The 25,405-nt window shown below is 38.1% G+C and overlaps 1 protein-coding gene across 1 annotated transcript in view; it reads left to right on the top strand.

Annotated features, from left to right (window-relative positions):
* NDFIP1 (Nedd4 family interacting protein 1) overlaps positions 1-21,432 on the top strand; it is a 47,781-nt gene extending 26,349 nt beyond the window's left edge. Inside the window, exons 2-8 of the mRNA XM_055285851.2 lie at positions 197-284; positions 601-731; positions 4,118-4,205; positions 6,096-6,220; positions 8,935-9,001; positions 13,299-13,404; positions 20,394-21,432. Coding sequence (XP_055141826.1) covers positions 197-284; positions 601-731; positions 4,118-4,205; positions 6,096-6,220; positions 8,935-9,001; positions 13,299-13,402 — 603 coding nt within the window. The 3' untranslated portion in view covers positions 13,403-13,404; positions 20,394-21,432. The remainder of the gene's footprint in view (positions 1-196; positions 285-600; positions 732-4,117; positions 4,206-6,095; positions 6,221-8,934; positions 9,002-13,298; positions 13,405-20,393) is intronic.
* The last annotated feature ends 3,973 nt before the right edge of the window (positions 21,433-25,405 follow it).

Genomic DNA, 25,405 nt, shown 5'->3' with positions numbered 1-25,405 from the left:
TACCCTTTTTGTCTCTGAATATTTCCATAGAATAACTTCCTGGGAGTAGAATACTTTTCTTAAAAGATTTGTGCATTTAAGGCTTTCAAAATACGTTGCCAAATAGCTTTCTAGAAAGGCTATTTATTTCAGTTTTTGGGTTCTTATCTTTCTAATTGGCGTTATGCTTACATTAAAATATGAAATCTTTATTTAGTTGCAGAATGAAGAAGAGTCTGGAGAACCTGAACAGGCTGCAGGTGATGCTCCTCCACCTTACAGCAGCATTTCTGCAGAGAGCGCAGGTAGGTAACAGGGCAAGGTGATTACGGAATCCTTAAAAACACTCTGTGCTTTGACATTACAGTTTAAAAAAAAAAAAGTTTCAGAAGCAGTCGGAAGAAAGGTTACAAAGCGAGTCTGGATTTTAAATAATTGAGAAGTGGATACATTTAAAAATCACCCCCAGTCTCTTACATTCATCTAGGAATGTCTTTTGGTTCAATTGTTATATATGTACTCTTAAGGGAATGGCTGGGTTTTGTCTGCTAGAGTTAGTGGAACTCCTTTTATTTCAATTCAGCTAATCATCAAAAAATTGTGACTGTTAAAATTCTGCAGCATATTTTGACTACAAGGATGAGTCTGGGTTTCCAAAGCCCCCATCTTACAATGTAGCTACAACACTGCCCAGTTATGATGAAGCCGAGAGGACCAAGGCTGAAGCTACTATCCCTTTGGTTCCTGGGAGAGTGAGTATAATTTGCTATGTTACTTGATGGCTGTTCTGTGGGAATGAAGTTATTTTCATTATCCAATTTTGATTCATTACTTATGATTGTATTGATTAGTGAAAGTAGGGCTAATTTTAAAAATCAGGTACATTTGCTTTTGGGATAATAAACTCATCTCTTCTTAAAAATGACAAGGTAAATTACTAGTCAAACCTGCTCATTTTTCCTTCATCTCTCCTATTACCACTAATTTTTCAAGTCTCCTGGGATGGCTGAAATATCTTGAAGCAGAAGCACACTAACGTTTCCTTGATTCTGCACACTTAATATTTTGCTGTTGGGTGGATAGCTGCTAGGGAGGTCTAGGAAGAGAATAAATATGTGCAAATTTATAAAATTAAACTCATAAAAGGGATCTCCACATTGATTTAGATGAACTCCGTTCTTCCAGCAGTCCAGATTATGTCATTTGTAGGGACATAGATTCCATCTAGCCTGATGTTGATTCATGGAGGTGGAGACTGGGATGCCATATAAACCAGTGGAGATTATTGGGCACTCTTGGTTCTTGATGTCAGATATGTAAGTGCTGCATTTGTCATTTTGTAAATATTCATCCAGATTGAGGCTGATGAAGGTAGGGCATTGGACCAGATGCTGGGAGAATGGAAGCAGGATAAGTCCCCAGAAATGTGAGGACCATCAGGCCTCTAGGCTCTATTCTAGCAAGTAACTGGAGTGAGTGATTAGCAAGTACAGAAGCCTAGTCTGGGCAGTGTGATGGCATAGGCCCAGATGTTCCCCTCTTGGCTTTAAGATAGTAGACTGTTTACAGACCACACCTACTGTGAGGAGTGGAGCTCCTAAAATGATTGCTTGGCAGAAATAGTTTATGAGCCCAGTCTAGGATGATCCTAAATGGTGATGATGTGCATTCAGTTGTTATAGGTGCCAGGGAGAAACTAAGAACCCTAGTGTCTAAGGGCAAGACCATCATAATGTAACTGCCGTATACTGGAAGCAAACCACATGCTTGGTACTGTGCTTGATGCTTTTATATATTTTGTATATTGTTTCCAGTCTTCACAGTAACCTTGAAAGGTAGAGATTATGTTACCTCCATTTTGCAGATGTGAAAAATTTAGGTCCAGAGAGAAAAAGTAATTTTCCCAAAGTCGTATGACTGATAAGTAGCAGAAGTGAAAGTCAAACCCAGATATTCAAGAATCCAAAGTCCTTGTTTGTTTCACTGTACTCTGCAGACCTGTTGCAATATATAGTAAATAGATCAGTATGGAAATTAGCTCTGATTAATCACAGAACTCTTTAGAATACTTTCATTTGATACAAGTACATATTTAGGAACTTCTTAAAGGGCTCTAGTATTCAGCAGACAGGTATAAAGCACTTTTTAAATATAAGATGCAGTGTATTTTACAGTGGATAGGTAAAAAGCTTTGTATAAGGCAGTGTTCCTCATTGTTATTCAAAAGCCTAAAATCCAACTAGGGTAAAGGGCCCACAGATACTGATAACTAAGACACGTAAGAGCAGTGAGCATCAAGAACTGAAACTTTTTACTGGGTGATCATAGGGGAAAATGAGATTTCATGTGGGCCCAGAGTTTTGATGGGTAAGAACATTCCAGAGGGAAAAAGCACAGAAAGCAGGTGTGAATTCAGCCAGGTGAGGGCAGTTCTGTGGATGTAGTAATTGGCATTGTATGAGCAAGAGTTTGTGAAGGGAGATAGAAAGTCATGACTAGAACTGTTGTTTATAGAATCCTTGGAATGTTAGATGGGGGTATTTAAACTTCATATGTAGCTTTTAGAGAATCCTTCAGAGTTTTTGAGCAGGGATATGAGAGGATTTGTGTGGTGTTTTGGAAACGTTAACTTGGCAGCAATTTCTAGGATGCATCATGATAGAAGAGATACCAAGAGGACAGGAAGAACAGTTAGAAGGCATTTGTAATATTATTAGATGTTACTTCCATGTATTTTTTGGAGTATATCTTTGAGTAGTTATGCAAAAAACAATTAGCTTTTAATTTTGGCAAAACCTTATTCTGCTAATATGAAGTAAGAATACTAGGTATTTAATGTTTTAAAAAATTAATTATAAAACAATTCATTTTTATAGAAATTTCAAACAATAGAGGAAGTATGTTAAGTTAGAAAAGGAAGCTGCCATTGCCACCGACTTCCCTTTCTGTAGTTCCCACTCCCCAAGGGAACCACTGTTAACAATTTGGGTCTTCCAGACCTTTTCTGTGTACAACAAGTTTTGATATTCCCTAAAATATTTTTCATTTGAGGAGCCCTCATTGAACTGTGTACAAATCTATCACTTCTAAGTATATATTCAATTATTTTTAAATATCTCAACACATACCTATATCAGTTAAAAAGATAGCCCACATGTGTTGGTATTGTTCAGGATCATGTTATTTCTAGATCTGCAATATTATGTTATCAAGTTAGGATGGAAAAGATCTTATCTGCTGATAAGGTTAGAAGTGAGATTGTTTTAGATCTGTGTACCAATACAAATACATGCTTATGGAGTTGAGCAGTGGGCAGTTCTGTGGACTGTTCATGTATGATCATACTATTCTTTTTTCCCCTATATCAGCCCCTCATAAAACACTTGAGCTGGCTGATTTTATCTTTTTTTTTTTTTTTGAGACGAAGTCTCACTCTGTCGCCCAGGCTGGAGTGCAGTGGTGTGATCTCGGCTCACTGCAAGCTCCGCCTCCCAGGTTCATGTCATTCTCCTGCCTTAGCCTCCCAAGTAGCTGGGACTACAGGTGCCCGCCACCACTCCTGGCTAATTTTTTTTGTATTTTTAGTAGAGACAGGGGTTTCACCATGTTAGCCAGGATGGCCTTGATCTCCTGACCTCGTGGTCTGCCCGTCTTGGCCTCCCAAAGTGCTGGGATTAAAGGCATGAGCCACTGCACCTGGCTGATTTTATCTCTTTAATAGACCCTGGATTACTAATATTTTAGGTCCTAAACAGGTCCTTGATTACTGATATTCTAGAATTTAAACCAAATGTATAAGTAAATTTTATCTTTTGTCTTTTCTTGAGGTATATTTTTTTAAAGGAAGAGTAAATAGTTCTTTGTGAACTTTTAAATTTTTGAAGTGTATTGTTAAAGAACTTGGGTTATAAGATGAAAATTTCGTTTAGAACACTGGGGATAGAAGAAAGATTTGCTTCTTTTCTAATTATATATTAATAATGCAAAATGGAATTTTAAACACACATTGAGCCTTTAATGCTCATAATTTTGAACTGAGCCAAAGCAGTAACTTTTTTCCTTGCTACTCAAATTTACCCCTTCATTTTTCTTTATATCTGCCCTTTGCCTAGAAATAATTCTTTTTCTTTTCATTTAGGATGAGGATTTTGTGGGTCGGGATGATTTTGATGATGCTGACCAGCTGAGGATAGGAAATGATGGGATTTTCATGTTAACTTTTTTCAGTAAGTATGTATGCATAGCAGAGCCACCCCCTACAAACCAGAGTGCTTTGGATTATGAGTGAATCTGACTGAATTAAAATAACTAGTTGAGCTAATATATTAATACATTATGTTTATTTGGTGCCTTTTACTGGAATGTTCAAAGCTTAATATACCTTTGTTTTAATATCCCTTCTCTTTGCCTTCTATTTTCATGAATATCTGTGGAAAATATAATTAAAGCAGTTATGAGGATGCTGCATTTTTACATGAGCTAAGCTTCATCTTCCAGGTCTGCGGGGCCCTTTTGCATTGCTTCTACTCATACTTAATCTGTAGAATAGGAATTAAATGCCTTTGATGAATTTTGCTTTGAAAGCTTCTTTTTTCTGACAGATCAAAGTCAGCCTGATTTTCTCCCTTCATGTTACTTTGCGTTTATCTTTTTGTGTGCCTCACGTAGAAGTGAGCAACCATTTCCTTTATTTGTTGTATTAGAAAGATAAGAAAATGTAGTGCTTTTAGAGGTGATGTTATATAAGTTGTCAAAATTCAGAGAACAGGAGGATGAGTGACTTGAATCAGATTATTTGGGGGCACTTATTTAATGTTGAAGGCATTTATTTTATTTACTGGACTATATATATAACACACACAGTAAAAAGCAGAGGTCAGGCTGGGCTTGGTGGCTCACGCCTATAATCCCAGCACTTTGGGAGGCTGAGGCAGGCAGATGACCTGAGGTCAGGAGTTTGAGACCAGCCTGGCCACCATGGTGAAACCCCATCTCTACTAAAAATACAAAAATTAGCTGGGTGTGGTGGCAGGCACCTGTAATCCCAGCTACTCAGGAGGCTGAGGCAGGAGAATCAATTGAACCCAGGAGGCAGAGGTTGCCGTGAGGTGAGATCACACCGTTGCACTCCAGCCTGGGGGACAAGAGCGAGACTTCGTCTCAAAAAAAAAAAAAAAAAAAAAAAAGGCAGAGGTCAAAGGCTGGGCACAGTGGCTCATGCCTGTAATCCCAGCACTTTGGAAGGCTGAGGTGGGTGAATCACCTGAGGCTAGGAGTTCAAGACCAGCCTGGCCAACTTGGAGAAACCCCGTCTCTACTAAAAACAAAAATTAGCTGGGCCTGGCAGTGCACGCCTGTAGTCCTAGCCACTCGGGAGGCTGAGGCAGGAGAATCGCTTGAACCTAAGAGGCAGAGGTTGCAGTGAGCCAAGGTCGTGCTACTGCACTCCAGCCTGGGTGACAGAGTGAGACTCAGTCTCAAAAAAAAAAAAAAAAAAAAAAAAAAAGAGGTTGTAAGTATACAGTTTGGTGAATGTTAAGGTTTGCTTTTTGCTGTTTTTTGTTTTTTTTTTCCTTTTGAGACAAGATCTTGCTCTGTTGCCCAGGCTGAATTTGGAGTGCAGTGGTGTGATCACTTCTCACTGTACCCTTGACTTCCTGGGCTCAAGTGATCCCCCAGCCTCAGCCTCCCAAGTAGCTGGGACTGCAGGTGTGCACCACTGTGCCCAGCTTTTTTTTTTTTTTCAGTTTTTGTAGAAATGGGTCTCACTGTGGTACTCAGGTGTGGTCTCAAACTGCTGGGCTCAGGGGATCCTCCAACGTTGGCCTCCCAAAGTGCTAGGATTACATGTGTGAGCTACTGTGCTCAGCCTGTTAAGGTGTTTTTGAAAGTGACTAGCAGTAGACATAATTGTGTAAAACCTGACAGGAGTTTTTCTTGTTTGCTTTTTGGGGAAAGAGAAGAATGGATGTTTTAGAGGAGGTATGGTGAGGGTTGTGGAGGACAGGCTGTCTTTTATCCTTTGGAAAGTCATTTAAATAGAGGCAGGTTTAAGGCACCCTTGTTCTTGGGTAGCAGGGCAGGTCTAACATCTTTCCCCTTCTCTGCTTTTGCAGTGGCATTCCTCTTTAACTGGATTGGATTTTTCCTGTCTTTTTGCCTGACCACTTCAGCTGCAGGAAGGTATGGGGCCATTTCAGGATTTGGTCTCTCTCTAATTAAATGGATCCTGATTGTCAGGGTAAGTTGTACAACAGAAAAGATGGGCTCCACAGAGAGGCAATAATTTGAATATTTAATTTTTCATTTGCTTTTTTAAAAGTTATTTCAACGTGTTAAATGATTTTTGGTTTGTCTGTGGTTTCATGATGAAGCTGAACCAAAATCATTTGCAAATGGCTTATGCACACAAGTTTTGTTGTCAAATCTATTGAATACTGGTCTATCATTAATATTGTTCACCATCTGCTTTCTTTGTTTTTAGTGTTTATAATATGATAATGTATATGTTCTGAAATTAGTTGTTTTTATAATAAAAGGAAGGATATTACCCCTTTGATATCTCATCAAAAGCAGCCATTCCTCTCATTAATTCTGTTACAGTTTTAATCTAGCTCTCTTCTTCCTTCTTTTCTTTTCTTCTTCTGTTCCCCTCTCCCTTCCAGATTGCTTATGCCAAAATGTTTGGGGAGCCAAAACTGTTTAACAAGTATTGCTCCATTAGGAGCCTGCCTCTGAAGTAAATTATAGAGATGTATGTCTTTAGTGACTTAAGAGTTACCAGTTAGTTAAATTTGCATGAAGTAATTTAAAGTTGTAAAAGATCTAGGCTTTTATAGTATCCTCTGACTTCAGATAAATTTATTGCTATCATCAACCTTATAAACAAAACCAATTTATCCATCATAAATTGGCATACTTAACTAACTAATGGGTGTTGCTTGACCACTGTAGTTTTTCTAAGTAGTGCCACCTTATTTATTATAAAACATTTGTTAACGTTTTTAGGGTTCCAGAATCCTTTGAGAATCTGATGAAAGTTGTAAGCTTTTCCCCCACATAGCTAATATGTACTTATCTATGATAATGGACTTTAGGTTAAGAACTCGAGCCCTAAAGAGGTTTTCACTTCTTCCCTAAATCTTAATTGTTACTTTATTAACAAATAAAATACTATATTTTAATTTTCAAACTACATTAAACTCTTGGACAACAAAGTCTCCAAGGAAAAGAGAAATAAAATTAACTCCAGTCTTTTTTTTTTCTAACTAAATTTTCAACTGCATTTAAAAAGTGAATCAAATGGGCCGGGCGTGGTGGCTCACGCCTGTAATCCCAGCACTTTGGGAGGCTGAGGCGGACAGATCACGAGGTCAGGAGATCGAGACCATACTGGCTAACATGGTGAAACCCTGTCTGTACTAAAAAAATACACAAAAAATAGCCAGACATGGTGGCGGGGGCCTGTAGTCCCAGCTACTCGGGAAGCTGAGGAAGGAGAATGGCGTGAACCTGGGAGGCGGAGCTCACAGTGAGCTGAGATTGCTCCACTGCACTCCAGCCTGGGCAACAGAGCGAGACTCCGTCTCAAAATAAAAATAAAAAAAAAGTTAATCAAATGAATTAACTTGTATCAGGTAGGATGCTTTTGACTGTGAGTAACAAAAACCTAGCTCAAAATGGCTTAGAAAAAATTTTTTAATTGTTTTTTTAAATGGGGAAAGTTTATTTCCCCTGAAAACAAGTCCCTGACAAGGAGGTTGGTTAAGTCAGTGGTTCTTTGACATCATCAAGGACAGCTGACATATTAGCATATTGGCACAGGTTCCCCCTCCCCTCAGGGTTAAAAAATGGCAGTTTCATGTATCAGAATTACATTGAAACACAACAGTGCTCAAGAGAAGAAAAAGAACTATTTAAAAAAATTTTTTTCTACCACCTTTAGAAAGAGCTGTTTTTTCTTTGAGAAGCAAGGAAAGCTTCTCAGAAACCCTCAATCTCCATTGGTCAGAATGGCATCCTGTGCCCATTCCTAAACCAGTTGCCAGCAAGGGAAGGGGATTACTCTGGTATACATGATAAAGCTTCCAAGGTCAAGACAAGGCTGGAGGAGTAGGAACAAAATCAGGCCTCATTAGAAAGAAGGCAATGATATCAGCTACTCAGGAGGCTGAGGTGGGAAGATTGCTTGAGCCCAGGAGTTCAAATCCAGCCTGGACAACATAGTGAGATCCTGTCTCTTAAAATTAATAATAATAATAATAATTGCTTTTGGTACTGAATAAGCAAAGTAAAACGATCATTATTGCAACACATTTCTAGAAGAGTAAATATTATGTGGGGAAAAATGTTTTCTAAAAAACAAATTTTTGTATACTTTCAAAATAAGGAGTTAATAAAGCTAAAAGCTATCATATTTAACAATTGCTTTTCCCTGAAAGGAAACAGATTTGCATTTATTGTAACCATTTGAAGCCAGTAATATGTAAAATACTTTCACTTAGATTTTAAAATTATTCTAAAGGCTAAGTGATGGCATTGGTAGAACAAATAAGTCTTGCTGGGCATGGTAGCTCACGCCTGTAATCCCAGTACTTTGGGAGGCCGAGGTGGGTGGATCACCTGAGGTAGGGAATTTGAGACTGGCTTGACCAACATGGAGAAACCCTATCTCTACTAAAAATACAAAGTTAGCCAGGCGTGGTGGTACATGCCTGTAATCCCAGCTACTCAGGAGGCTGAGGCAGGAGAATCGCTTGAACCTGAGAGGCAGAGTTTGCAGTGAGCCGAGATTGCACCATTGCACTCCAGCCTGGGCAACAAGAGCGAGACTCCGTCTCAAAAAAAAAAAAAAAAAAAAAAAAGTCTTGCATTTTGTCATTTTGTGTACCGTTAAGTTAAAATGAGAAATTATATGTGTTAAGCTGCTATAAAGTGTTTTGCCTTATTTTTTAGTTTTCCACCTATTTCCCTGGATATTTTGATGGTCAGTACTGGCTCTGGTGGGTGTTCCTTGTTTTAGGTAAGTGTTTTTAATGTAAGAAAAGGCAAGAAAACATTACATTAAATTTTATAAGTAAAATTACTTGTAGTAAATGTTCATCTTGATTACTGTATAGTAATATATTAACAATTAATAATAAACATTTTTAAAATGTTGCTTTCTTAAAGAATAGTCTTTCGTTATCATCAGAGTAACATGCACGTTAATAAAAAGTTTCTTTGTGGTTGTAGGTTTTTCCTAACCTATACATATATTTTCTCCCCCATGTGATCAATGGAGTATACTGATGACTCTGTAGTCTATCAGTTTTTTTCCCCTTGTGAGCTATTGCCACGCAGCATTCACAAACTCAAAACCAAATTGCTTATAGGCTTACGGCAGCCAGTTGAACTAACTCGTAAGTGCAGGTGCAGAGACCCATCTTTGGTGGGTCTGTCAGTAGAAAACAGAAAATATATAACCTCACTAGACATAACTTCTGAAAGAACCACCATTGGATTTCCAGAATGCTTTAGTTTACCACTGGTGAGAATAAGAATTATTTTACAATAGGCAAGAGGACTTTTTTTTTTTTTTAAGAGTCTTGCTCTGTCGCACAGGCTGGAGTGCAATGGCGTGATTTCGGCTTACTGCAATCTCCGCCTCCCAGGTTCAAGCAATTTTCCTTCCCCAGCCTCCCAAGTAGCTGGGAATACAGGTGCCCACCACCATACCTAGATAATTTTTTGTATTTTTAGTAGAGACGGCGTTTCTCCATGTTGGCCAGGCTGGTCTCGAACTCCTGACCTCAGGTGATCCACCCGCCTCGGCCTCCCAAAATGCTGGGGTTACAGGCGTGAGCCACTGTGTCCGGCCGGACTTTTTTTTTTTTTTTTTTTTTTTTTAATATATATACCAGATATTTCAGATTTTTGGTCTTTGGATTATATTTTTTACTCTAAATATTTATTTTTAAATACATTTTTCCTAGACATTAAAACAAAGACATGAACATTGGAGTAAATTATTTCAATGTTGGCTTCTTGATTATTTGTAAAGAAAATATATATGATACAGTTAGAGAGACCACCATCCCTTCTGTCATTTCTACAAAAGAATAACAGGGCCATTTTGTGGCTGTTAAAGATGGTGTGATTGCCTCACTGTGCTTCTGTGACATCAGTTTCTCCTATGTCCGATTTTGCTTCTTGTTGCCTCCTTAATTAAGATCCTTGGTGGTGGGTGCTGCTAATGGGTCTGGCTAGCACATCCTGGCACCCATGCCTGGCAGGTGCTTAATAAATTGAGGACCTGGGCCAGGCATGGTGGCTCGCGCCTGTAATCCCAGCATTTTGGGAAGCTGAGTCAGGAATATTTCACCTTGAGGCCAGATTTCAAGACCAGCCTGGGCAACAAAGCAAGACTTCGTCTCTACAAAATTTTTTTTTAAATTAACCAAGCATGGTGGTTTGTGCCTGTAGTCCTAGCTACTTGGGATACTGAGGCAGGAGGACCCCTTGAGCCCAGGAGTTGGAGCCTGCAATGAACTATGATGGCATCACTGCACTTCAGCTTGGGTGACAGCAAGACAGTGTCTCTAAAAACAAAACAAAACAGTTCAGGACCTGTTTTGCCAAGACTGACAGAATCTTGCATTGCTGACCCTACATTTTACTTAGAAAATATAAATCATTCATCACACCATCTACCACCTCCTCAACAGCATCATCTACTCTATGACTGGTCATTAGAATTCTAAAGAAAGAGAAATAGTAATTTTTTTCCTCTCTTGATTATTGAGAACTTCAACAATAAAAATGACCAACAGGAGACTAATTTAGAAGAAATAGTTCCTTGGCTTGCTTATTTTCTAAACTGTACCTTTAAGAGAAAGGCTGACCACCGCTGTTTCCCCAAGTCAAATCCTGACTGGACCAAAGAAGAGCCCTTAAGCATATGTTCAGATTGATTGCTTATGGCATAAATAATTTAAAGAAATTTAATGGATTGATTCCCTTTCTATATTAAAGTTTCATGGGAGGTGGTTTTATAATACTTCATCATTGATCATTCTTGCTATGTACCATTTGCTTGTAAGCAAAAAATACGAGTTTGGCCGGGCGTGGTGGCTCATGCCTGTAATCCCAGCACTTTGGGAGGCCGAGGCAGGCAGATCACTTGAGGTCAGGAGTTCGAGACAAGCATGGCCACCATGGTGAAACCCCGTCTCTACTAAAAATACAAAAATTAGCTGGGTGCAGTTGTTCATGCCTATCATCCCAGCTACTCAAGGGGAGAATGACTTGAACCCGAGAGACGGAGGTTGCAGTGAGCTGAGATCATGCCACTGCACTCCAGCCTGGGCGACAGAGCAAGATTCCATCTCAAAAAATATATATATATAGTCCGGCCGGGCGCGGTGGCTCACGCTTGTAATTCCAGCACTTTGGGAGGCCGAGGCGGGTGGATCACGAGGTCAGGAGATCGAGACCACGGTGAAACCCCGTCTCTATTAAAAATACAAAAAAATTAGCCGGGCGTAGTGGCGGGCGCCTGTAGTCCCAGCTACTCGGAGAGGCTGAGGCAGGAGAATGGCGTGAACCCGGGAGGCGGAGCTTGCAGTGAGCCGAGATTGCGCCACTGCACTCCAGCCTGGGCGACAGAGCGAGACAACGTCTCAAAAAAAAAAAAAAAAAAAAAAAAATATATATATATATATATATATATATATATATATATATATACAGTAATAAGAGTTTGGATACACTTATGAGCATTTGTACCCGATATTCGGGTCATTTTGGGAACTTCCCTTTCGAGGAGAACCAGTTTTATGGTATTTTCTCTCGCAGAGCTCTATGCAGAGCTCCCAAGCTGGCTGCTCTTGAGCTATAGTTAACCTATAGTTTATTTGTTCCACAGTTATTTTTAAAGTTTTTTTTTTAATTAGTTGCCAACATTTTAAAAATCAAAATTATTTCACATAAAACCTCTGAATGTTTTTACTTAAAAGTTGGAGTATCAAGCAAAGCTAGCCTACATTCCACATGGCACCCTTTAGCTGGAGTTGAGTTATTGCTATCTCCTCCATACAGGTCATGTGCCTTCTAGTTCAGTAAGATCCCACCACTGTACCCCAACTTAGTATTTGAAGGGGTAACCCCTGCTCAATAGTCACTTGTTGCTTTGGGTGCCAAACAGAATGATGTTCCCCAAGCTCAGAGCTGACAGCTCTTGGTTACTGCTAAAAATCAGTTCAACTGTCCAAGTACCGTTTTCTACCACTGAGTATCCCAGTGAAAGGATTAAAAAAAAAAAAAATGTGCTAAAGGCTCAGAGACCATCTCTGAAAGAGGAAGGCCAGGAGGAGTATCTGAGTTTCCATTGGAGGGTATATCACCTCTCTGCTGACAGTTTTAAGAGGTACAAACTTTTGTGAATGTATGGATTCTGGTGTCACACAAAAAGAGTCTTACTAAGAATAGAGAAATAGGCTGGGTGCAGTGGTTCACACCTATAATACCAACTCTTTGGGAGGCTGAGACAGGAGAATCACTTGAGCCTAGGAGTTCAAGGCCAGCCTGGGCAACATAGCGAGACCCCTGTCTCTACAGAAAATTTAAAAATTAGCTGGGCATGAACCTGTTATCCTAGCTACTTGGGAGGCAGAGGCAGGAGGATCATCTGGGCCCAGGAGTTCAAGCTTGCAGAGCTGTGATCGTACCACTACACTCCAGCCTGGGCAACAGAGCAAGACCCTGTCTGTTAAAAAAAAAAAATAATAATAATAATAATAATAATAACTAAAGTTTCAAGTTGAGACGATGAGAATTGCTGTAATAGATAAGGGGATCCTGACATCTAGTGGACAACATTATATACTGTTGACAGAAAAAACAGCCCATGATAAGGAAGGTTACATTTTTTTCTTTTTACTTCAGAAAAATACAGTTATAACCTCTTTTTGTTGTTGTTGTTGTTGTTTGGAGTTAATTACCTTGGAATGCTTTTTTGAAACTCAATAGGTAGATTTTGATGTTTCTCAATGAGGCTTTCTTATGTAAATGTTTGGAGCTATCTTATTTTTAATTTCCTTTTTAGACCAATTCAATTCTGAATGTGCAAAAGACACTATTGACTCTTGCATTATACCTTCTCATTGAAGGATGGATAATTTTGTATGAAAATCCTTTGCAGACTCTGAAGGAAATTGCTTATGTTTTGATTACCTTTAGCAGAAAAATAACAATGTATTGCTATCAGGAGAGGGATTTCTGGGGAGGGGACTTAACATGGAAATTATAAATTCATTCATGACTTTTCTTTTTTAAATTAGGCTTTCTCCTGTTTCTCAGAGGATTTATCAATTATGCAAAAGTTCGGAAGATGCCAGAAACGTTCTCGAATCTCCCCAGGACCAGAGTTCTCTTTATTTATTAAAGGTATTAAAGAAAAAAATTTATTCTAGTCCCAGTGTAACCATGTGCTATATTATAGATTTCTATTCAGTTTTAGAGTAAGTATCTGTGGTAGGGGGATATAGAGAAAGTAAGGAAGGCACAGTCCCTGCCTTTTAGCAGTTTCTTGTCTAGTAACAGGGATTTTTACAAAAAGCTATTGATAAAGTCAAATTAGAAAAACTGCCATAGGAGAAACCATTACTTCATGCTTTGACAGTGTGAAAGAGGCAGGGGTCTTAGCAGTCATCAGAAAGCTAGGATATTTGGCTGCTTGACTGAATCCAGCATCCTGAAGCCACTGCTTACTGTTGCACCAGTTCCAGAGGATGACATTCAGAAGGAACCCTGCAGGCCTAATCACTCATCTCTGCCCGTAAATCCCAGAACCTGGAGAGACTGTGTAGTACTTTAAGAACTCCTTTTGTCTGGGCTGCTGACAAGCCCACCAAGTCTTCCAACTCTTAAAATTGTCATTGAGGCTTTCCTGATGGCTTTCTTCAGGTTGACATTCTGATACCACTTTAATGTGAGGAAGGTCAAACTCAAGAAAAGAGGAGAAAGGACCTTTTCCCTTGCCTAGAACAGGAGGACTAAGCCCTGCCAAGGCTCTTTGATTCACACATGATTTTCCCCAGAGGCTGACACTCCATCTTACATCAAAGGCTGCCTAAAGGAAGAGGTAGAGAATCTTGAGAAAGAGTACACCAGAGAGAGCTCTCTCTGGTAACAAGTTCTAATAGGCTTTCTTGGACTTGGCTGTTTGTTCTTTGGGACTTTGGGGACTGCGTTGATCATAGCTTGAAACCTTGAGCACCACCTAGAGGCCAGTCCAGTTGAAGGTCTTAGGCAAAGCATTGTAAAGGATAGGTGTAGTAGTTCAGATAAACTTTACATGATAGTGGAGAGTGTGGGGAAGAATTTCAGAATCATCCGAGGCAGAGTGTAGAGCAAAAATAGGGACGTATGGAGCTTGTTCAGAGGACAGCAGCTTGATTGGGGTATAAAGGAGTATTGAGGGTTAAGGCTAAAAAGTCAGGTTGAAGCAGGTTTCTCAAATACCTTGAGCACCAAGCCCATTTGCAGTAGAACCATCAAATTGATAGAGCCGGTGACATGTTAGGTCAATGCAAGACTAAGCCCACGTGGAACACAAATTTGTTCTGTACTCGCAGAGTATCAGTTTATATAGGCAATCATATGCTAATCGTGAGGTTTTCAATTCTGAAGACTTGTGGTGGTCTCAGGAGGTATGCTTCAAGAAAATAAAGCATCTACCATAGTTGATTTTCCAGGTGATAGAACAGCATTGAAAGCTTTTAGGCAACAGAATAATATAATGAGACCATCTTGAATATAACAAACATTCTTTCAAGCATAGTATAGTAAACTAAAATTAACATTCATGGAGTTTTCCATGTGTCAGATAATATATTAAGCATTTTACATGGATAATTGAATGTAAGTAAAGAAGGCTTAAACTGCTTTTAAAGTTAGTTTCTTCATATTAAAAAACTAGTATTCATTATTAAAAAACAGGAATCTTTGATTGCATGTTTAAAAATGTGTAGCATGTCATGAATTTGAATTCAGTCACACAGTCTGGACACAGATGGACATTCATACCACTCCTACGACGTGTCTTTGTTTATGTCTAGAACATAAGAGGCTTATTAGATATTCTTTGTAGTTTTATTTAGTTACCATTGTCATCTTTCATCTGTATATCTGATTGGAATTTATCGTTAGCCTTAGGTTTAACTTTTACCTGTCAAGGATTCAAAAGCTAGTACTATTGGGTTGCTACAAGTCCTCCTTATGAAGGGTGCTGAAATCACCTAATATTTTCCCCCTAATACATTGACACCCAAAATATACTGAGGGGACAGATTTCTTTCTCTTTTAAAAAAAAGTCATCAATTCTGGAGGTGTGGTCTAATGTTAGCTCTGAATTTCTAAATAGACTGAGATCACACCTCTGTCTATTCTCTTTGTTCTTCAGTTAGAAGGAAATTTGAATCTTTATTAGGGGAATGCATACCTTCTTCATCTTGATTCTAAGCATAAGAAATAGCAGCCCAGTTGACAGAAAGCCTGAACATCTCAGTTTTCCTGTGTTGTTTGGTACTTTACTGAAAATTTTGTTGTTATTGTTTGGATTTTCTAAAATTTCTGGAATATTTTTTGATATTCTAAATTTAAAACTATGCATGTGGGGTTGTGATTTGAAGTAGGCAGTCCTTATTAATAATAATGTTGTAGGAAGTGCTAAGGGAGATTAAAGTGATGAGCCTGCTGGTGCTTCAGGAGTATACATTAAGAGTTGTCAGAAACTTACTCAGAGGTAAATGAATGCACTCCATTGGAGGGCATAATAGGGTTTATTTGCTTTTCTATTTAACTGTGATACCCTGGTTTATTTGAAATCGTTCCTGACACACCCAGAGAATTCAGCACTCTAAATTAAGGATTTGAGGAACTTACAGCAGAATTTAGAATTCTAATGACTTCACTAATTTTCCAGGGATCCCCAGAGGGAACCTGAAAAGCCATAATATCCTATGGGACTGAGTTCCCTTTGTCCACTGAAAGGGTAGGAGCTCTGTCCAGATCCAGATGTAGAATCCTTTCTTTCTCTAGTTGAGAGGAGATTTAGTTTAATTTTGTTAGAAGACATACTGGAAAACTGTCATGTGAAGTATGAAAGCTTTATTTTTTTCCTCCATATGAATTCTTTATTATGTTTATCACAGTTTTTAAAAAGTAATTATCTGCTAATTCCAACATCAAGATAGATAAGTCTATTTGTATTGATGGATTTTTCTCTTGACTCTGGGTTACATTTTCCTGTTTTTACACACCTGGCCAGTTATTTCTTTGTTGCAGCATTGTTAATTATTATGTTGTAGAGATTATGAGCTCTGAATTTTGTCAAAAGGTTGTTGAGTTTTTGCCTAGCAGGCAGTCCGATTACTAAAGAATAACTTTGATCTTATTTCTAACTGTCATGTACAGTGATTCTTCTAGAGAGATAGGGATAGGGGAGAGGGAAAATGTAGTTTAAAGAAACCTAGGCTAACTCCTGCTATGGAAAATCACTGGTAAACTAATGAGTACTCTGCTAAGTTGCCTGTCTTGACATTGTCAACCTGAAGTCATCAAAAGGATCAGAATACAGAGTTTATGCAAGTAGAAAGCTGGGAATGGCCAATCAGAGAACACAAACTTTAGAAAATGGGGTCAGTGTTCCCAAAAGCTTTGCTTTTTTTTATGGACTTCTACTTTGATGGAGATGTCACCAATTAAAAGGTAGCTGAAGAAAGATACAGGTAGGGAATTTTTAAAATAACTTTGCCAGAAATATACAGATACAGAATTTTTAAAATAACTTCACCATAACAGAAAAATAATATACTTTCCATATTGTACTAGGATTTGGCATTTTACTAGAAAAGGGTATAAGAATAGTGACTTTTCTAGTCAGGCTACCTGAAATATGGTACAAATAAACCAATCTTGAAGTGATCCCAAAACATCTCTTTCTAATCAGCCAAAGTAGATGTTACAAAAGCTAAACATTAAAGCTCATGTACTATCATAGGGGCAGCTCTCAGGTTCCTTTTCAGAGTCCATTTAAGCTTAAGGGAGGGAAAAATATATTAAGAAGCTGTTACCTGTTTTCCTCCTTCATAACAAAATGCCAGAAGGAACTGCTAAAGGTGTGCACAGTGGCCATCAAGAAGTATGTGACTGGGCCGGGCGTGGTGACTTACGCCTGTAATCCCAGCACTTTGGGAGGCCGAGGTGGGCAGGTTACCTGAGGTTAGAAGTTTGAGACCAGCCTGGCCAACATGACGAAACCCCGTCTCTACTAAAAATACAAAAATTATCTGGATGTGGCAGTGTGCGCCTGCAATCCCAGCTTCTTGGGAGGCTGAGGCAGAAGAATCACTTGAACCCAGGAGGTGGAGGTTGCAGTGAGCCAAGATCACTCCACTGCATTCCAGCCTGGGCAACAGAGCAAGATTCTGTCTCAAAAAAAAAAAAAAAGTATGTGACTGGGGAAGCAGAAGAAACAGATACCTGTTATAAACATCTGTACCCGAAATGGTAAAAAATGTAAAGTGTTTATACTTTTTCTTATTTACCAGTTCACTGGAAAATACATTTTTATGGATTACCACCTCCTCTGATGCTGCCAGGTGAATGAGAAGTTAGCTACAGCAATAAGGTGGTAACACAGTTGATTGGTTATATCTAACACTATTTGTGTGGTACCAAAAGCACTTGTACATATGAAGCATAATATATTTTAAAATTATTTATTTTAATTGCATCTGAAATAGAAGGAAAAAAGGAGGTTTTTGAGCCCTAGTATTAATGAGCTAGGGCCTTCATAATTTAAAAAGTGACCTAGTGAGCTGTACCTATTAGGCATCAAATATTTTAATTTTTTTCCATGTGATAACAGACACTTTCATTTCTCCTTTTCTATAATTTTTCTCCTGTTCCTTAATACCTCTCTTATTTTATTAAAGGAAATTCATCTCGAGGTAAAGGTTTACTTATTGGACTATGTTATAAGATAGTAAGATAGTAGGGAAATGGTGTTTCCAGTAGAAGTTTTGCTAAACAAAATTTACATGTCTCCAAGAAGAACTGGTTGTCTTCGTCTTGGAATTAAATGATCTGTAGGTTATTGGATTCCTTTTTTTTTTTTTTTTTTTACAAAGTGATCTGATCTATAATTTAGTAATGTGGTCCAGAGTCCCTTAGATCTGTTTGTCCTTCAGTTTGTGTACTGCCAGCATTTCTGTAGCACTGCCATTCACGCCTCCAAGTCTCAGACAGCAGTGCCCTCTAGCAGTCTTTCATTTGGAGAATGGTGTGGTGATTGAGATTACCCACTGGTGACCTCTCTAAGTCCTCTTGAGATATTTTATTTTAATTTAATTTTTACTTTTCTTACTGAACAAGCAAAGGGATTTTTAATGTTTGTTGGGTGGCAGGCTTTGACTTTGAGGGATCTATTAAAGCTGTTTACCTATGCTAAAGCATCATAAACTAAGGAAGTGGCCAGGTAATTGTCTGTACCATATTGTATATTCTTGCAAACTCTGTTTTGACCTACTAGTCACTGTTCCATCAGTTTTCATCTATTAAAAGAAACTGGCCCGGGTGCGGTGGCTCACACCTGTAATCCCAGCACTTTGGGAGGCTGAGGCGGGCGGATCAGGAGGTCAGGAGATCGAGACCATCCTACCTAACACGGTGAAACCCCGTCTCTACTAAAAATACAAAAAAATTAGCCGGGCGTGGTGGCGGGTGCCCGTAATCCCAGGTACTAGGGAGGCTGAGGCAGGAGAATGGCATGAACCGGGGAGGCGGAGCTTGCAGTGAGCTGAAATTGTGCCACTGCACTCCAGCCTGGGTGACAGAGCGAGACTCCGTCTCAAAAAAAAAAAAAGAAACTGATAAAACAGAAATTATTTGTTTATAATGAGTCTGGCCTCACTGCAAAAACATTCATTTAATATTCATCTGCCAATTTTCTTTCTGCTTCTGCTTGGCTTTTAGAGTTCCTCATATTTTTGTGTCGCTGTCTCTGTGCTTTCCGAGGTCTTTCAATCTCTTATGTCTCTCAATCTAAAGAAAAGATGTCCTTGTATCAGTTTCAGTGGTTTACTTCAAATCACAACACAAGTGAATTTATCATTTGGAAAAATGTTGATAATATTAAAATATGTTCATTTCCTCCAGTGTGTTTGTACCCTCTCTGCATTTTAGCAGCCTTTTAAATACTTACGCAGTAATCTAATCAGAAAAGATACAGAAGACGCCGGGCATAGTGGCGCACGCCTGTTAGTCCCAGTTACTTGTGGGGCTGAGGCAGAAGGATGGCTTGAGCCCCGGAGGTGTAGGTTGCAGTGAGCCGAGCTCGCACCACTTGCACTCCAGCCTGAGTGACAGACTCTTGTCTCCAAAAAAAAAAAAAAAAAAAAGACAAGACACAGAAGAGTTTCTTGTGGCTTTTACAGTAAGTTGGAGGATAGAAAAGTAAGTTATGGGCCTATATGTGAGCCCATCCAACTCTCACTTGTTGCTGAGTACCACAAAATAGTTTCTCAATAAATGTTTATTAAGCAGTAAATGTATCTCTTTAGTGTTTCTTCTTTTATTGTTAATATTTCTTCTTTTATTGTTAGTATAGGGAATTACTTGTAGTTTTTCCCGAGTTATTTTCATGAGAACCAAAACAATATACTAGTACAGAAATGCCTCAAAGTATTAGATGAAAACTACATTTAGTAAAATGCATAGGCATTATTTTGAGAGCATTTATTTCAGTCAGATATATTCCTTTCTTAAAATTAGTTTGAAACTACATATATTAAGAGAAACATGCCCCAAATACAATGACTTTTTAGGAAAACTTGTTTTTTAAAAGTATTTGTGGTACCTGTGAGTTTATCCTTGTTTTCTGATTTTGCCATGCTCAATTGAGATATCGCATGACATCGTTGGCATCCTTACTGGAAACCTTCCTTGTGCAATATCTAGTGGAATTGTTAGGGTGAACAGTAGCTTCAGGTGTATTAGGAAAATTACTTGTGCACTTGGATTATGCTTTCTGTCCCAAGTTTCAGTCATTGCTGACAGCGTTAAGTGTGGGATGCAGTAGCACTGCTTCCATTCTATTCTTTTGTTAAGAGGTTTGGAAAGAGAGACTCCTGACTTCAGGAGTTTTTAGAAAAAGCATTCCAGTTTTTTCTAGTTCTAGAGGCCTTGATAACTTTAAGAACTGAAATTTAATGTTTATTGAATACCATGATGTCAGTATACAGTAATCTTAAAACTATGTTAAAATGCACTTGCGTCTCCAAACATCCTGCCTTCTTTTGTGACTACATCCTTCTCTTAGCCAAAATAACAAGCTAACTAGAGTTTCAATATTCAATATCCTTCTCTGGCAGATGTTTTCTGGCAAAGGCCTTCCTGCATTTATGAATTCTCTCTCAAGAAGCAAGAGAACACCTGCAGGAAGTGAATCAAGATGCAGAACACAGAGGAATAATCACCTGCTTTAAAAAAATAAAGTACTGTTGAAAAGATCATTTCTCTCTATTTGTTCTAGGTGTAAAATTTTAATAGTTAATGCAGAATTCTGTAATCATTGAATCATTAGTGGTTAATGTTTGAAAAAGCTCTTGCAATCAAGTCTGTGATGTAATTAATAATGCCTTATATATTGTTTGTAGTCATTTTAAGTAGCATGAGCCATGTCCCTGTAGTCAGTAGGGGGCAGTCTTGCTTTATTCATCCTCCATCTCAAAATGAACTTGGAATTAAATATTTTATTGTAAGATATGTATAATGCTGGCCATTTTAAAGGGGTTTTCTCAAAAGTTAAACTTTTGTTATGACTGTGTTTTTGCACATAATCCATATTTGCTGTTCAAGTTAATCTAGAAATTTATTCAATTCTGTATGAACACCTGGAAGCAAAATCATAGTGCAAAAATACATTTAAGGTGTGGTCAAAAATATGTCTTTAATTGGTAAATAATAAGCATTAATTTTTTATAGCCTGTATTCACAATTTTGCGGTACCTTATTGTACCTAAGGGATTCTAAAGGTGTTTGTCACGGTATAAAATAGAAAGGACTAGGATACAAATGAAGCTTAATTACTAAAATGTAATTCTTGACACTCTTTCTATAATTAGAGTCCTTCACCCCCACCCCCCTTATTTTCCTTTTGTCTCCTGATGATTAGGCCAAAGTCTGGGAGTAAGGAGAGGATTAGGTACTTAGGAGCAAAGAAAGAAGTAGCTTGGAACTTTTGAGATGATCCCTAACATACTGTACTACTTGCTTTTACAATGTGTTAGCAGAAACCAGTGGGTTATAATGTAGAATGATGTGCTTTCTGCCCAAGTGGTAATTCATCTTGGTTTGCTATGTTAAAACTGTAAATACAACAGAACATTAATAAATATCTCTTGTGTAGCACCTTTTACTGTAGATTAGTGCTTAATTTCTTGGCTTGCATTTGTTGATTGCTAAGGCAATTTTTTCTAATCTTAGGGAATCATTCAGTAGACGTGATTAGAAAACTAATGTTGGGTCAATTTTTTTTCTTCATTTTCAGCACAAGAAGTCATCTTCTTTTATCTTACTAAATACATTCCTAAAAATGTACATGAACATTGGTTCTGTAAAAGATAATGGACTAAAAAAGTAGAGAGGAGTTGTAGAGATCTTAAATCATTCTGGAATTCCTAATTATGCTTCAGTTTTTAGACATAATTTTAGATCATTTATTTATAGTGTTTTCTGCATGTTCTCATTTGTTCTTTTTCTCAGTTGAATGCACCAACTGGTTTGAGTCCTGTGAGCATTCAGTCAGTTGAAATTAAAGATTCTTCATTTCTCCTGATTTCTATTCTTGTCTCGATCTTAAATTTAGAGACCAGTGGTTTTTATGATATCAGCCATTTGATTTTTTTCATTTTCTATTTAAGAAATATAAAGAAAAAATACACCAGGATGGTCAAATTAATACACAAATCAGCACCAGCACAGTCTGATAGCTGCAAATGTCCATTCATCTGCTGTGTATGAATATCCAGAATCAGCATAGGAAGTCGTTTAGGATGTCAGTATATAATGCACAGAAGTGCGGGTTGTTTGAAAGCCAAACAGGAAAATTAGGAGCCTCCTGGATTGACATTTCAATGATCTCTCTAACCAGTTTTTTTGATTATTATGAATAATAGTGTTGTGTGTTCTTGTTCAGAAGTTATATTTGATAATAGACGAGGGAGTTTTATAAAAGTTTCTTTGAAGATTTTTTTTTTTTCCATTTTGAATCAGATTATACCAACAATGGAGTTTGGAAGTTTGTATGGCCTATAATGTTCTAAGTTCCAGAATGAAAAGATCTGTAACAATCTGAATAGATGTGGACACATATAGCAGAGAGAACTATGTAAATTATCTTGCAGAACAAAATAGAAGGGTCCTAAATCACGTTAACTCAAACATTGTAGACTAGCTTTGTGTTTATTCTTCAGGTCCTTGTGCCTTATTTGGTTTTGTATATTCAACGAACTGAAATATTTGGAATTCCTATTTCTGCGTATTTGGTGGTCCATAAGACTTTGTCAAATATAAACCTACAGTTTGATATGCTTTAAAATACCTAGTCAAGAGGATGATTTCTCTTTAATCGTTTAAATGTTCTGAAAATTAAAATCTTTTGAGGCACATAAAGTTGGCACCATATATCATCTAGAGTCCTTACTGGTATTCAGGATGAAAATGTTCATGCTGCATTGTTAATTCTCATTTTTCTCTCCCATGTTCTTTCTCACTTTGATACATTAATACTGATAATGGATAAAGGGTGAGTTTTTATAATAAATGGTTTTGGAAAGGTATTCATAGGAACCGCGGTTATTTACTTAAGGTTATGGAGTAAACTAGCTTGGACCTTGGGCTACAGGACAACTAGGATTCACCCATAACGACACAGTGCCCTATGTTTCTTAACTTCTTGTTGCCATTTGAAACTGTACTCTTATGTTTAAAGGGTTCTGTATAGCCATTTTTTTTTTTTTCAGAAAGTTACATTGCATTGTATAGAAATAAAAGGCATTATTAAAATTTGCTTGTTAAAAAATGATAAGAATGAATATCTTTACTAATAGGGTCAATTTTGTTTAGAGTTTTAAAGAAACAACAGAATTTTTAGTAAAGTAAATGATTTTTTTTTTCCCTTTGCTTTCTTATTATGTACTGACTCGAGCTCTGGCCCACCGTGAGTCATTATTAGTACAGATGAAATTTTGTTTGGTCTTCACTATGTTTTTTTTTTTTTGAGACGGAGTCTCTCCCTGTCACCCAGGCTGGAATGCAGTGGTCGATCTCCGCTCACTGCAACCTCCGCCTCCCAGGTTCAAGCGATTCTCCTGCCCCAGCCTCCCAAGTAGCTGAGATTACAGGCATGCGCCACTACGCCCAGCTAATTTTTGTATTTTTAGTAGAGACAGGGTTTTACTATGTTGGTCAGGCTAGTCTCGAACTCTTGACCTCGTGATCCGCCCTTCTCGGCTTCCCAAAGTGCTGGGATTACAGGCGTGAGCCACCGCGCCCAGCTTTCACTGTGTTCTTATACTAAAATATACTCTACTTAGCTATAAATGGTTAACATTCAAAGGAAAAAGTAAGATAACTACTGAAGTAGAGTATCAGGACAATTAGAAGTGATATTTCAATTTGAGTGATTGCCTGAGGGGGCAAGATTCTGGGGTGAGAATCAACAAAACTAGACCCTAACAAAACTAGACCCCTGGCCTCAGGCTTTACATCCAGTCCAATGCCCTCTTCCCATTGTCCCAACCTTTTGGAGGGTTGGCGTGTAAACATTGACATAAAATGAAAAAAATCATTTGGCCGTGCTTCTTGTAAACATCAGTAATCTAATTTTAACTTAAAACATGCTAAGAATAGACATAGAATTGTACATTTATGTAAAGTAGGAGGATGTGTGTATGTGTGTTTGTATAGATGGATGGATAGATTTTTTTTTTTTGAGACAGGGTCTCGCTTTGTCGCCCAGACTTAAGTGCAATGTCATGATCTCGGCTCACTGCAACCTCCACCTTCCAGGGTCAAGCCATCCCACCTCAGCTTCCCCAAGTAACTGGGACTACAGGCACGTGCCACCATACCCAGCTAATTTTTGTATTTTTAGTAGAGACAGGGTTTTGCCATGTTGCCCAGACTGGTGTTGAACTCCTGGGCTCAAGCAATCCACCTGCCTCAGCCTCCCAAAGTGCTGGAATTAACAGGCGTGAGCCACCTCACCTGGCCAGTAGGAGGGTATATTTTATGAAAAAGTAATTGTGACCCCTATTACCTACCTGAATCTGGTTCTTGGTTAAACCTCAGTGGTGAATATAGGTTAATCATGTACAAAATATATAATAATTTTCGGGTTCTGTGGGTGGTTCAGCTATTTAGAAGATTTTTACCTCTCAGGCTTTTAGAATATGATTTGAGGAATGATGAGGGTCATAACAGAAGGCAAAGTATGCTTCCATAGATGGTTTATGTATTAAAAAATTTTTTTTGCATATTTTAAAGCCTAAATATTATTTCTAGCCTATAAGATGGATAAGGTGGATTGGGTGAGAGCATTTGTTAAAGCAGTAGTACGGTACTCTTGGATCCCCTTTTCCCTTTTGCATATACCTGTACACATTGCGTATGTGTATAGTTGTGTTCTTTTAGACTACCTACAGAAAGTGCCCTTTGACAAGTAGCCTCTGCATATTGGTTCTTTCTAGGCTCTGCTATTAACATGGAAGACATCTCAAAGAAATACACTGGGAATTCCCAAAGGGGAGAGTAAGTTTAGGTTGAAAGTGAAAGAGGTGTTCAGGAGGAAATGATGGTTGTAGAAATTGATTTTGTATCACCTCTATTCTAAAAACAAGCTATTTCATAACCCAGTTTATTGTATCACCTACAACTTTATGGCCTATAGAAAGAACTGCTCTTATGTAAAGTATATGAATTGAGAGCTGTCCTCCCAAAGCCAGTTTCCCTGACTATAAAATCTGAATTAGTCCATCTACTGCATGGCATTTTAATCCCCTCAGTCCTCCATTATTCTCAGAATTTTCCACTTATAGAATAAATACATTACTTAAAGGTTTTGTGTTAATTTTTATACCTGTTTTTACTTAAAGCCTGTTTATTTTTTTCTTTACCAAAAAGCACTGTCTTCTGATTTTGAGAGTTTTAATTCTTAAGTTTATCAGTTGATGAATTAATAAAATGTAAATGCACATCTCTTAAACGTAAATACAGAACCTATGAATATAGAGGATTCTTTTGCATTTATGCAGGATTTTACTTAGGTCAGAAACTGAGATGCAATTGTGTGAAATAGACGTCGTCCAACCTGCTTTGTATG

Source organism: Symphalangus syndactylus, chromosome 7 (assembly GCF_028878055.3).
Source record: "Symphalangus syndactylus isolate Jambi chromosome 7, NHGRI_mSymSyn1-v2.1_pri, whole genome shotgun sequence".
NCBI classification, from domain to species: Eukaryota; Metazoa; Chordata; class Mammalia; order Primates; family Hylobatidae; genus Symphalangus; species Symphalangus syndactylus.
Note: the sequence above shows the minus strand (reverse complement) of the source record. Positions and strands in the feature narration are given on the sequence as shown.